The following is a 13436-nucleotide window of genomic DNA, read 5'->3' as shown; positions in this document are numbered from 1 at the left end:
AATCGCTATAACCGCAGATGGGGATGAGATGAACTTTTGCGGCCGGCTGAATGTTGTAGATGCTCTTTAAAAGTGCGTATACTCTAGGCGGATGACGGTATTGGATTTTATGGTGCGATTAATTGCAGAAGCTTTCATCACGATATGATTTTAGATGCGTGTTATCGTATATGTTCAGAGTATCAAATGGTTAAATCAAAGCAGGATTATGAAGTTCTATTGGTACCCCTTTATTATTACTGTTGGTCTCTTTAGTAAATGTTAGTTAGTGCATTAAAATTAACAGTGAGAAATAACTACATTTATTACAGTTTCTATGTTAATTTCACACTGTAAAATAATGAATTTTTTTTTGCAAAACAATTATATATTTTTGGAATTTTTTTGCAAGCAATTTATATGGGCTGAATTTAAACAAATGAAATGTAGTAATGTTCAACTCAGTTTGTTTAGTTTGTTCAGCCCATATAAATTGCTTGCAATCACTTACCTTAAAACAATTTAGTAAATCCAGTGAGTGATTTTTTTCAGTGTAGTTAAAACAGAGCTGAATATGAATATTTATTAACTCCATTTAATAAAACAATCATGACTTTTAAATGATTTATTAGACATCAACTAAGAAAGTTAAACCACCTACTGTAAGTATTACAACCCCTCCAGTCTAGAATTGGGAAGGAGTTATAAAGAAAGTGGTGGAGGTTTGGATAAAGATTTCCCTTCTACTGACTCTCAAAAGCAACAAGCTTAGCATCAAAAAAAAAAGTATACATTTATTAAACACAAGGAAGCAAACGTGTCTGAATGTCAAATGTTGCTGCGGAACTGTCTGTCTGAGGGCAGCAGAGAGAAAAGTGTATGGCTGTTTCTCAATATGCTTTCTTCAGCGGTCTTGCGTCCTCGTGTTCTCGTGCAACGTCATCATCAGCTGCCTAAGTTCAGTTCCAACACTCAAGACCGCAAGTACGGAGGATGCGTGAAACTTCCCGCATGTGATCTTGATATTGAGTACGCACTGATGCAGACTTGAGCACCGAACTCTCTCTGGAAGTCCCAGAAGTCATTGTGACTGGAGATGGGAAGCGCTGCATTTAATTTAGATTTATTATTAAAGTTCAGAGATATGACTTATTTACCTCTGGAGTTTCCCTAAATGAAACGGTGAAAGTAAACATTAATGTGAATATCTTAAAAAAGGAATAAACACATTAAGGGTGTTTGTTTGCTGAAATTCGTATCAAAATTTGTTTATTTATACTGTGCAGAGTATATTTATAATGTTTTTATGCAAAGTATATATTTTGAAGAGAAGGGAAAACAATACATCGTTGTATGAGTGCTGTAATGTTTAAATAATTTCCATTTAAAACGCGTGAAGGTCACGTGACCATCAGGAAGAACGCAGCATCCCATTTCTCACAGGACGTGCTCTCTGTTCTCGTGGTCTCCCGAGTTCGTTCTTCCGAGGACACCTGGCAAGACCGGTCTCCACAAGAACGCAAGTCCGTTCTCTGCGTTCTTGGAATTGAGAAACAGCCTATGGCTTAGGTGGCTGGTTTTCTCTTGTTTTTTTTTATTTTATTTTAATTTTTTAATTTTTATTTATTTATTTATTTATTTATTTATTTTTTAATTCACTCTTTGGGGGTTTGCCTGCAAATTCTCCTAAAAGATTACAGTATATTCAAAATTCTGCCGCACATGTTCTGACACCCTCTTGCCATCACATCGCACCTGTTCTTCAGCAGCTTCACTAGCTACCGGTTAGGTCACGTATTGATTTTAAAACTCTGATTTTAACTTATAAAGCAGTCCATAGGCTAGCTCCTGATTACATCTTTGATCTTGTGACACTTTCTACTCCTGCTTGCAGTCTTCGCTCTGCTTCGGTTGCAGACTTAACACCATGGGTGGTTGGGTTTTTTTATACCGTGCACCAAAATTATGGAATACATTACCTATAACCATTAGGAATGCCGTGTCTCTGTCTTCTGTTTTAAGATGCTTCTTAGACTCAGCTTTTTAGTGGTGTTTTTAATGTTTGATCTATTGTATCTTATTTGTTATATTTTCCTATTCATTGTTTTTACTGTTTTATTGTTTTTAGCCCTGTACGCGCTTTGAGCTTGAGAAAAATGTATCATTATTATTATTATCATTATTATGTTATTATTAAGAGATAGGTCCTGTCGTATGTCTGTTCATTAGAGGGACGAGGTATAAAATGGACCGATTTCCTGACACTGATTGTCATGTTGTTTCTTCTTTCAGGATTTGGAGTTCCATGGGGTGATGCGGTTTTACTTCCAGGACCGTGTGGCGGGGAATTTTGCCACAAAGTGCATCAGAGTGTCCAGTACAGCCACCACACAAGATGTGATCGAGACGCTGGCGGAGAAGTTCAGACCCGACATGAGGATGCTGTCTTCTCCAAAATACTCCCTCTATGAGGTCCACGTCAGTGGCGGTGAGTCACAGGAAAACACACGCACACACATTTTTTTATGTGGTTTATCTCCATAGGTGTAATGTATTTTATACTGTACAAACTGCTTATTATATTAGCCCTGCCTATTATTACACTAGTCCTAAACCTAATCCTCGAAGGAAACCGGTGGCAAAATCTGAATAAAAAAAACCTTTTTAAAATCGTTTCAAATACACAGGATACAGGGCATGTCCTCTTAAACTACCTTAAAGTAGCAGCTAGGTTATACTTATATCATTAGGCAATTTTGTGTCTTTGTAAAGCACATAAACAGGTGCACACATACACACACACACACACACACACACACACACACACACACACACACACACACACACAAGAGAAAAAAAAAGCCAAGATTTTTTGTTTTCTTTTGCAATTGTCATACTTTGTGGAACTTTAGTTGCACTTTACTATAAATTGCATTGAGTCAAACTTGTATTGTTGCAAGGATAAAAAAACAAGCAAAAAAAAAAAAAAAGAGTAGTATTGGTGTATTTATTTTTATTTCGTTGATGGTTAATGTATAATAGGTTACTGGTTGACAAAATTCTACCCATTTTATACATATTCAAAATGGAAAAAGAAATTTAAGTGGCATTTACTATAAACAACTTTTATTATAAAACATCCACAAATGAATTTAAAGCAAACACTTTTGCCTACTTAACTTTAGTTGCATTATATAAGTCACTGCAAAAGCGTAATTAAAGGTAAATATGGTAATACAATCAGATTAAGTTACTTCGTAAACATTGTCACAACAATCTTTCCTTTTCAATATTAGATATTTATAAACGTCTAATAAGGGCGATGCGGTGGCGCAGTACGTAGTGCTGTCGCCTCACATCAAGAAGGTCGCTGATTCAAGCCTCCGCTGGGTCAGTTGGTGTTTCTGCGTGGAGTTTGCATGTTCTCCCCACGTTCGCGTGGGTTTCCTTCGGGTTCTCCGGTTTCCTCCTCAGTCCAAAGACATGCGGTATAGGTGAATTTAGTAGGCTAAATTGTCCGTAGTGTGTGAATGTGTATGAATGTTTCCCATTGATGGGCTGCAGCTGGAAGGGCATCCGCTGCGTAAAACATATGCTGAATAAGTTGGTGGTTCATTCCGCTGTGGTGACCCCATATTAATAAAGGGACTAAGCTGAAAAAAAAATGAATGAATGAATTATAAAGCAACTTTTTTGTATCATTATTATTATTATTATTATATAAGCAGTTTGAATTGTGGTTAAAATGCAAATATCTATGCTTTTCTAAACAGCTGACAGAAAACAACTAACATTTGATTTTCTAGGGAAACCCTTTTTATTTTATTTTTTGTTTTTAGTCTGATGTATGAGGTTTCCAGCAGAAAAATATTCCTACACTGAAAAGTCTGCTACCAACTTTCTTTTAGTTGAATCAAATGAACTTTTCTAATCATTTCAATGTACACCAATCAAGCTGACAACACTATTTTTAGTTAAACATTTGTATAACTAAACAGTTTAGTTGAAACCTGATTACTTTAACATTTGATGTCATTATGTACTGTGTTAAGTGTTTGTAGGTGACAACATTAACACTACAGCTCTTATTTGTGATGTAGTAGCATAACTCAGTTTTCTGGTTATGTATAACTCATTCATTAATTTTCTTTTTGGCTTAGTTTCTTTATTAATCTAGGGTTGCCACAGTGGAATGACCCGCCAACTTATCCAGCAAATGTTTTACACAGCGTATGCCCTTCCAGCTGCAACCCAACACTGGGAAACAACCGTACACACTCGTTTATTTAGCCTACCTAATTCACCCATACCACATGTCTTTGGACTTGTGGAGGAAACCAGAGCACCCGGAGAAAACCCACGTGAACATGGGCAGAACATGCAAACTCCACAAAGACATGCCAAATGACCCAGCCGAGGCCTGACCCACTGACCTTCTGGCTGTGAGGCGACAGCACTACCTACTGCACCACCGCGTAACTAATTAAGTACTAACTATTAGCTTTTAAACAGTTAAAGTTATTAATAACTAATAGTAGACCTGTCATAATCAATAAATTGTCTTATCGCACAACATATGGACATAAGCTCAATCATTTTTGGTGATGCAATATAAATCGTCCATACATAAAAGCCAATTTTAGCACCACTTTAGCTGATTGTGCAATCTCTTTATCTCTATTGGAGGTGTGAGCTTCAGTATATTTAAAAAAAAAACACTATAGTGTTTACTATAAATTACTGTAGTATATTTCTGTGTGGGTGTTTGACAGCTAAAAATAGATCTGGTAGCAGATATCGCAGCCTCAGTTACTTTTTTTACCATGCACTTTTTTTGTTAACATTTATTATTGTTTATTTAGGATAAGCATTTTCACATTTACATTTTCTGATGACTAATAACATAGTTAAAGTGACTGTAAATTAATTATTCCTGAGAACAAAATATGATGTGTTCTTAGGAAGAGTGTACTTGCATTGTGATATATACTATATTGTCATTCTGGCATTATATAATGAGTGGCATTAAATGGTCTTACAATGACAATTATATTGTTTATCGCAATATATTTTGGTGCAAAATATAATTCAAGACAAAAATAGGCATCCTGACAGGCCTAAATAATAAAGTTTTGCAAACTAATAACGGTAACTTTTCTGAATGTGATTGTAATGCAATAATGTGCATCTTTTGTAACAATAATTATTGTGAAAAAAACACTATAAAAATAAACTTGAATTGGATATTGCAAGAGTTTTAAAAAATGCTTCTGAAATGTTCATCAATAAGACCTGATTTTTGCTTAAAATCTTTTTAAATTCCTTAAAGAGGTGATTCTCTGACAGTTCTAATCTTTCTCTGTGACAGAAGAGAGGAAACTGGACTTGGATGAGAAACCACTGGTCGTGCAGCTGAACTGGAATAAAGACGACAGAGAGGGCCGCTTCGTTCTCAAGAACGAGAATGACATTATGCCCAAGGTAAAAAAAACAAACAAACGCGCATCCCCAAACTCTTTGGCTTTTCACAGAGCCAGAATCTGTGGTTTGTTCTACTCGAGTGCTGGAGATTCACAGAGGGTGTCTGTGTTTGTTCCTGTTAAGTTTTCTGCTCTTGGTTATGTTGGAACAGCTTTTTAAGTCCCCCGCCGTTCAGTCTGTCCCTGAAACCATCTTTTTTCCCGTTGCATGTCAGTTAAAAACTCTCTCAGGACAACCAAACACACAGGCATCAGCAAACACTTCATTTCCTCACTTAACTGGAGCAGATCAATTCTTTTTTTATTTTTTTTTTTCTCCATTTTACCCCGTCTGTCTCTCTCTTTCTCTCTACACTTCGGTGGCTCTTAGTGTTGTGTGCAGCAAGGCTCCCCAAAGAGACATAAAATCAGTGTGAGTCTGCAGGAATGCCAGTGTTTGGGGGTGTGTGGGCAGCAGATCTTCAACATTTTGTGCAATTTAGGCCATTTTTGCACTTTACTTTGATTCTGTCCTCAAATGTGTGAGTTTCGGGTGCCAGCTGTTCAACACTATAACTCGGTAACATCTCAGCAAAAGAAGATGTCACTGTTTTATTCATGTTTTTGTCACCTTAGATGTGCAACAGAACTTGAGAAACTCAGAAGTGTACTTGCATTTCTCTGCTGCAAATGCACTGGAAGAGATGTTAAGAACAAAAGAAGTTAATTTAAAAGCAAGCAACTATACAAGTGCATTTAGTATTTTTGTTGTTCTTTTTTTTTTTTTTTTACTTTATTTTGAATGCGTAAATGAAGCTTTTTTTTTTGAAGGGATGCACTGAAATGAAAGATTTTGGCCCGAAACTGAAAATTTTGTATGCACTTGGTCTGAAAAAATAATAATAATAACAATTAAAAAAAGCTTTGTAATTATTTTTTTTTTTATTAAATACTATAAAATAATTTAGTTAAAAACAAATTACAAAACATAAAAACACATTTTTTAGACAATAAAATTTAATTGAACGTGAATTAATAGGTCGAAACCCAATAATTAATCAAAAATCAATAGGGAAAAGAGCATTTGGTCATTGAGGCAAGCCTTGTCATTGGCAACTACTACTCTGGCAAAATTACATCTCTGGCTCATATTCTCAGAGTTTTTTTTTTATTTGTTTGTTTTTTTGGTCCCACTTTATATTAAGGGCCTCAACTACTATGTAGTTGCATCAAAATATACATGCAATATACTTACTGTGTTTATAATGTATTGAAGAACATTTTTAGTGCTCTTCAAGTATGGAACAAAATCAATGCCAAAAGTATTGAAATAAAAAGCTTGTTGAATAGCACAAACTGAAAAAAATAATACATTAAACTAACAAATGCTTACATTTTAACGACTTGAATTCCAGGGTTAGTATTTTTAGGTCCTGAAAGTTAACATGGCTGTTTATTTAAGCTGTGAATATTTCAATTAAAAATATTTCAAACACATTTTCATACCTGAAAATTTAATAATTCATATTTAATTTCCAGATTTCACTGACAAAATATTCAACATATTCTTTTTCACTAGCAGGTGGACCAATTTAAGATTTTTAAACCAGTAAATAAGTGAGGAAAAAAGCTAATAACAGCACAAAAGTATGTCAGGTTTTAACAGCTTAATTTGATCCGTCTTTTGAATAATATACTTGAAATCTGAAAACTGAATATGAATTATTGAAGTTTTAGGTATATAATCATGTTTGAAATATGTTTTTAGTTGAAATATACACATAAACGGATAGGCTTAAATAAACAGCTGTGTTAAATTTCAGGCCCTAAAAATACAAACCCTGGCAATCCAAGTCATTAAAATGCAAGCAGTTGTTAATTTAAAACCTAACATGCAATTTTCGACTTATAATTGTAGTGAAAATTTGGTGCATCCCATGTGAAATTTCAGTTTAAATTCCCCACAAATAATGTTCTTTTAATTTTGTCATAAATGATGTGATTGTTATATGGTTATATTTATGGTACTGTTGTTAAATACATATTTCCTTTCTGTGCCAAGCAGAACAGACAACAATGTTTAAACAAACCAACAAACAAAAACAAAACTCTTTGAACCTCCACCTTTTAGGCTTTTGATTCTAATTGTTGTTGCTTTAAATTCAAATAAATTCAAAAGAGGGCGGAGCTACAAATGCATGTTTCAGCAGAGCGGCAGATTCAAAAGCATGACAAACGTCCTGTACTAATGAGGGAGAGATCGCCACTATTGGGCGGGGCTTTTCCCCTCTGATGACACGCCCAAAAGGGGAATGTCAATCAAAGTGTTTCTGCAGGCTGTTTTTATCAAGTGTGATTCTAAAACATTAAATTAATACATTTTTACTATTAGAAGCTGATTATATTCACAGACTGTTGCCACACAACAGTGTTTAAACCCCTTTTAAAAGTGATTTTTACATAATAGGTACACTTTAAAGTCTAAGGTTATAGCATAAAGTCTTGTGCATTTACTAGAAAACAATATACACAAATACTCGTGTTGCAAAATGAGCTGGATGAGTGTGATCAGAAGCATGCAAATAGCAATTCAGGTTCATCACTTCATAATATAGGGCAAATTGTTTGTATTATATCAGCGGTGAATTGAAATGTTCTGCTTATTCGCTATTGAGGATGTGGAGTTGAAGTGGTGTTGTGACATCTCTCTGGCCGCTCTCGTGTCAAGTAACTTGTTCAGGATGCTTGAATTTGAACTCTGCGATCCTTGCTTTGGCTCCTATTATTCTCTTTTAATGCAATATTTTGAAATCCCCCTGTAAATTCTGGAGTGGTTCCTATGATACATTGCAAAATCCACAGCTGTGTTAAAAGCTGTAGTCAATAGGAACACATTGTTCCACATAATTCAGCATTAGACATTTGCTGCTTTGAAGGTCCAGTTGAAATAGCTTTTTTATTTAAATATCTGAATTTTAACTAACTTTAAGGAGATCTATAAGCTAATGTGCTACAAAACAATGGAAAATTTGGCATATTGAAGATATTAAACTGATACAAACATCTAAAGCTTGTTGTTTGTCACTTCTCCCTAAATGGATCAACGGTTATATTCACGTAAACTTATACTTCAGTTTCTATCAAATCTTTACCAATCAAATGCTCTCCAGTATCTGACAGGACCCGCCCCCTTTAGGACGCATTTCATTTGATCAGCTTGAGCTCAACCACTCACTGGCGGATCTGCGATGAAAACAAAACGCTATTGGCTGCTTTTAAAAAGGGGAGGGGCTACTCTATGCCCCACCCTCACTTTGTTTTTCAGTGAACATAACATCAAACGTTGAATAAAAAAATGCACATTTTAAAAAAAATTCACGAGACCTTTAGAGTACAATGATAGTTAATAGGGCAAAACAAGTCAATTGAAAACTGTGAATACAATTGAAAACATTATAAACATAAAAGGGGGGAGGCTACGCAATTCCTCATTTAGTTTCCATGTGGATCACGCCATAACCTAATATACTCCCATGGCATTTTCCTTCTTTTTCATTGATTTTTCTTTCAATCATCAGAGAACACTGACAAACGGTCCTGAAAAGGAGAAAGAGGGGGTGATCCAGAACTTCAAAAGAACACTGTCCAAGAAGGAGAAGAAGAAAGAGAAGAAGAGGGAGAAGGAGGCTTTTTCCAGAATCCCAGATGGAGACGATCATGTGTTGAACCGCGAGGATGGGTGAGGAATGGCCTTGTATGACAGACTGACATGTAAAGACCATAGTCGATTAAAAAAAAGGATTTTATTTGGTTACTCACAAGAATAAAGAGCAACAATAGCCCTTTCACACATACAGGTTGTATGTGTGAACAGGTCCTTTTTGAAAATACCGGTAAATTCGTTCTGGCTATTTTCCGGAAAGAGAAGTTGTAACATTACCGGTAATTTGCCGGAATCCTGCGCTGTGTGAACGCAGAAGGAAGATTCCTGTAATAAGCGCGTGCACGTCTAGAACGTGCTGACGTGAGACGTCTGCTTTAGCCAATCACAACAGTCAGACGCATTTACGTCCGCGCGGTTTGTGAGTATAAAAGCCTTTGAATATTTTTCCAGACACATTTAGCTGCTAGAAGTTAGTCTGATCACGTTTATATGTTCTTCTTAATGCCAACTGTGTAAATAATCATCGATGAGATGCTTATGATAAGCCGTTGTTTGTTTACCTTCAAGCTTTGCGTGCGCCTATGAGCGCCTGCACACGCACAAATTATGAACATCTCGACATGCGAAAGTGATCCTGCGAAAGTTGTTATCAATATTGATCATCCACAGAGTTTGTAATGTAGTCAAATGTTTACAAATACAAGCGCAGCCGTTTAAAGCTCATTTGTGGTGAATGATGTCAGAATTTACCGGTATTTTGGAATGGATGTGTGAATGCTCTTTTCCGGAAAATTTCCGTAACGTCCTCGCCTGTGTGAACAGCGCTTTTTTCAATATACCGGTAAAGTCGTTCCGGAAATTTTCCAGAAATTTACCGGTATCACTGCGTGAAAGGGGCTATTGTAACAAGTTTAATCACTGTTTCAGAACAAAACAATTGATTTAAGGTTAATGCACATCGGATCCGAAATTTCCGTCCAAAATTTTTAAAAGTTAAAAAGTTAAAAAATAAATTCGACATGTTGTGACTGAGAATCATTTTGACACACTGCCTCTGAAACCTTCATTCCTCATCAAATAAATTAAACTTGATTCGATTTATTTATTTTTTTCCTGAAATTAAATATATATATATATATATATATATATATATATATATATATATATATATATATATATATTATTAATCATTTTTTTTCCATCCGAAAAAGCGCTTTGAGAGGTGTTTTGACAGTTCAGAGCCACCGTACAAGTGAGAAGTGAAATACAGAATGCCATCACTTGAGCTACAGATAACTTTATGACTTACACAGTGCATAAAATAAAGGCAGGATCTGGCGGATGGTTGAGAACCTGTGACTGGATTTAGTGACTGACGTACCTCTGCTCTGCCGCTGTTTGCTGTGTGTGCGTGTGTGTGTGTGTGTGTGGGTGTGTGTGTGTGTATGTGTGCATGCGTTCATGCCTGCGTGCTTACGTGTATGTGTTCATACATTTGATGGACTGCCCACAGACATTATAATAGAAAACATTCGGTCCGTTGCTTGGACATGTCAACGCAGCCGCCATCTATTATAATGTTTAGGGATAAGTAAAGATTTGTTTATATACGTGAATGTGTGAAGTTACACTGATTTCCTGAAATAAACTTTGCATTCCAGGATAATCGTAGCGCAGCTCTTTGATAATGAGCTGAATTCTCCTTCCTCTTTATGCAGTATTGGACGAACACAATATGCAGCCTGTTCCTCTTTTTCTACATTGGAGAAAAGAGGGCCCAATCCCAATTCTATTTTTGTACCCCTACCCCTTCCCCTTGGCACTTAAAACTGAGTGTGAAGGGGAAGGGCTTCAAAATTTCCTTTATAGAATTGGGACAGCACTACAGCACCTGCACACGTCATCATATTTCATGGCGATCTCTTGCTTCATGAGATCAGACAATCGCGACTGCTGTAGTGATTCCAGTTGTGCTATTTTTTGGTGTTTTTCTTCAGGAAATCTCTGAAGGCATATATTATCATAATGATCTGTGGCAATAAGCTCATAACTATACTGTGCATTTACACAGTGACCAAATTCATTTATGTAAACACATCAAAAACAACATTAACGTTATAGCAGACAATGTAAAAAGCCCATTCCCAGCCACTAGACTTTTCTGACAGGATATTTGAGTGTCATCGAGTGTCAGAATGTTGTGGGACTGCTATACCGGAGTTCCTAATATGGATTATTGATCTTGAAATTTAGCTGTTTTTATTTTAGTGTTTTGTTTTTAAAGCGTGATGGTAAAACACGAACGCGGTTATGAATATATTAAAACATATGCTTGTTTGTTGCAAAAAAAAAAAATCATAATAATGACAAACAATACTAATTTGTGGATCTCATTACTTCCGGGTGCTGCTGTGGCTGGTGTATTCTGGGAAAATTTTCTTACCCCTTGGTTTCGAGTGTGGTCCTGAAAAATCTTTGTTCAAAGGGGTATCTACGAATTGGGACACCCCTACCCCTTCACAGGAACGCGCAAAACGAGGGGTAGGGGTGTTCGTAAGGGGAAGGGCTAAGGGGTAGAATTGGAATTAGGCCTATCACTGCTTAAACTGAGTCCGAAATGTTTTTTCATAATGGATTTATTATTATGCATCGGACTCTGTGTGCACACATGAATACGAAAAAAACGCATATGAACATTTCAGACTTCTGAGAGCAAAGACTTTTACAGGTATGAAAGCACCCTAATCTCTTACAAACAAGTATTTCTCTTGAAATAAACAATGGAGCAAAGTCTGGATTAAATTGTCTCTGGGTCTGAATCCGGGCTTTAAGAAGCCCTGTATTAGAGTATCTAGTGTACTCATCTTTTTGTTTTGTTTTGATTGTCTTAATAATTTGTAAAAAAAAAAAAAAAAAAAACAGGTTTTAGATTTCTCTTTCTGTGCTAGCTTGTCTGACTTAATTGGCTGCCTTTTTAATACATCACTTTTGTTGTTTGTCTACCTGATATAGAGAGAACTCCAGATTAGCAGCTGAGGTTTATAAAGACATGCCGGAGACCAGTTTCACAAGGACCATTTCTAACCCCGAGGTGGTGATGAAAAGAAGGCGACAGCAGAAGCTGGAGAAGAGGATGCAGGAGTTTCGGAGCGAAGACGGTCGACCCGACTCAGGTTTGTATTAACGATTACAAACTTCCCCAATTGACGAAAGTAAAGGCAAAAACACCTTGAGAATAACCAGACTTAACCATTTTTCCTCTGGCCATAATAATAATGTCATAAAACTCTTTAAAAATGTATCCATTCGTTCATTTTCCTTTGGCTTAGTCCCTTTATTCATCAGGGGTCACTACTGTGGAATGAACCGCCAACTATTCCAGCATGCGTTTTGCATAGCGGATGCCCTTCTAGCTGCAACCCAGTACTGTGAAACACCCATACACTCTCACATGCGCACAAACAAGCACTACGCCCGATTCATTTTATTTAATTCACCTGTAGTGCATGTATTTGGACTGTGGGGTAAACTGATCACCTGGAGGAAACTCACGCCAACACGAGGAGAACATGCAAGCTCCTCATAGAAATGCCAACTGACCCAACCAGGACTCGATGCAATATGTTTATTGCATTTTAAATATGTCAGCTATAATAATTCAGCTCATTTCAAATTTTAGATATATGTCTCTTATATTCCAGAAGATGCTGTAATGCAGAATGATTAGAATTTTTGTTCATTATTCTGAATGATTTTACCGATTGTTGATCCTTTACATGTCTATTCAGAGACCATTTGCTGTAAAAAAAAAGTAGTCTCCCTGGGCTATGCTGTCAGTGGTATGTCTGCATGGCACAGCGAAAGTTGTAATTTTATAATGGGAGCATTAAACCAGAGCCCTGGCATCTCCTTTGCACTTGTTTAGACCTTCAGAACCAGCTTTAAAGCAGGAAACAGTTCCAGACCTCGACATAAAACTATATTTTATAGCTCTGTTTACACCGACACCGAAAATAGCCTTTCTCTCCAGGACAGACACAGATATTTAGATTTTCCACGGTTATGTAATCGAGATAATAACGTTTGTCTGCTGCAGAGGGTTTAGACCAGAGGCAAATCCTCAGTGTGGCACAAACAGTCTCCCAGTTACTCATCACGTTCACCCTGTCTGGGAAGTGTTAAGCAGTGTGTGAACTGGTTAAAGAGGCTTAGTCAAGCACGCGGATGGGTTTAGGCCCCAGTGTTGGGGACGTTTGAGTTCTCACGCTGTGTGCGCTGCCATGCTAATAAAGACCTTCAGCCTACATTGGACACTACTGGGTTGCTGACGTGAC

At 36.6% G+C, this 13436-nt stretch overlaps 2 protein-coding genes across 18 annotated transcripts in view; one reads left to right on the top strand and one right to left on the bottom strand.

Annotated features, from left to right (window-relative positions):
• Window positions 1–13436, bottom strand: part of efr3bb (EFR3 homolog Bb (S. cerevisiae)) — a 1037141-nt gene that overhangs the window by 684537 nt on the left and 339168 nt on the right. The gene's annotated exons all lie outside the window — the stretch shown is intronic.
• afdna (afadin, adherens junction formation factor a) overlaps window positions 1–13436 on the top strand; it is a 229510-nt gene that overhangs the window by 94045 nt on the left and 122029 nt on the right. For 16 of the 17 annotated variants that reach the window (XM_087297202.2, NM_001442528.1, XM_087297205.2 and 13 more), the window contains 4 exon segments: window positions 2272–2467; window positions 5348–5460; window positions 9017–9177; window positions 12115–12275. In XM_087297202.2, the coding sequence (XP_087153328.1) occupies window positions 2272–2467; window positions 5348–5460; window positions 9017–9177; window positions 12115–12275 (631 nt within the window). 17 annotated transcript variants of the gene reach the window in all.

This window comes from Danio rerio, chromosome 20 (genome assembly GCF_052040795.2).
Source record: "Danio rerio strain M-AB ecotype USA chromosome 20, GRCz13ab, whole genome shotgun sequence".
Lineage (NCBI taxonomy): Eukaryota > Metazoa > Chordata > Actinopteri > Cypriniformes > Danionidae > Danio > Danio rerio.
The sequence above is the reverse complement of the archived record's forward strand: the minus strand, read 5'-3'. Positions and strand labels throughout refer to the sequence as shown.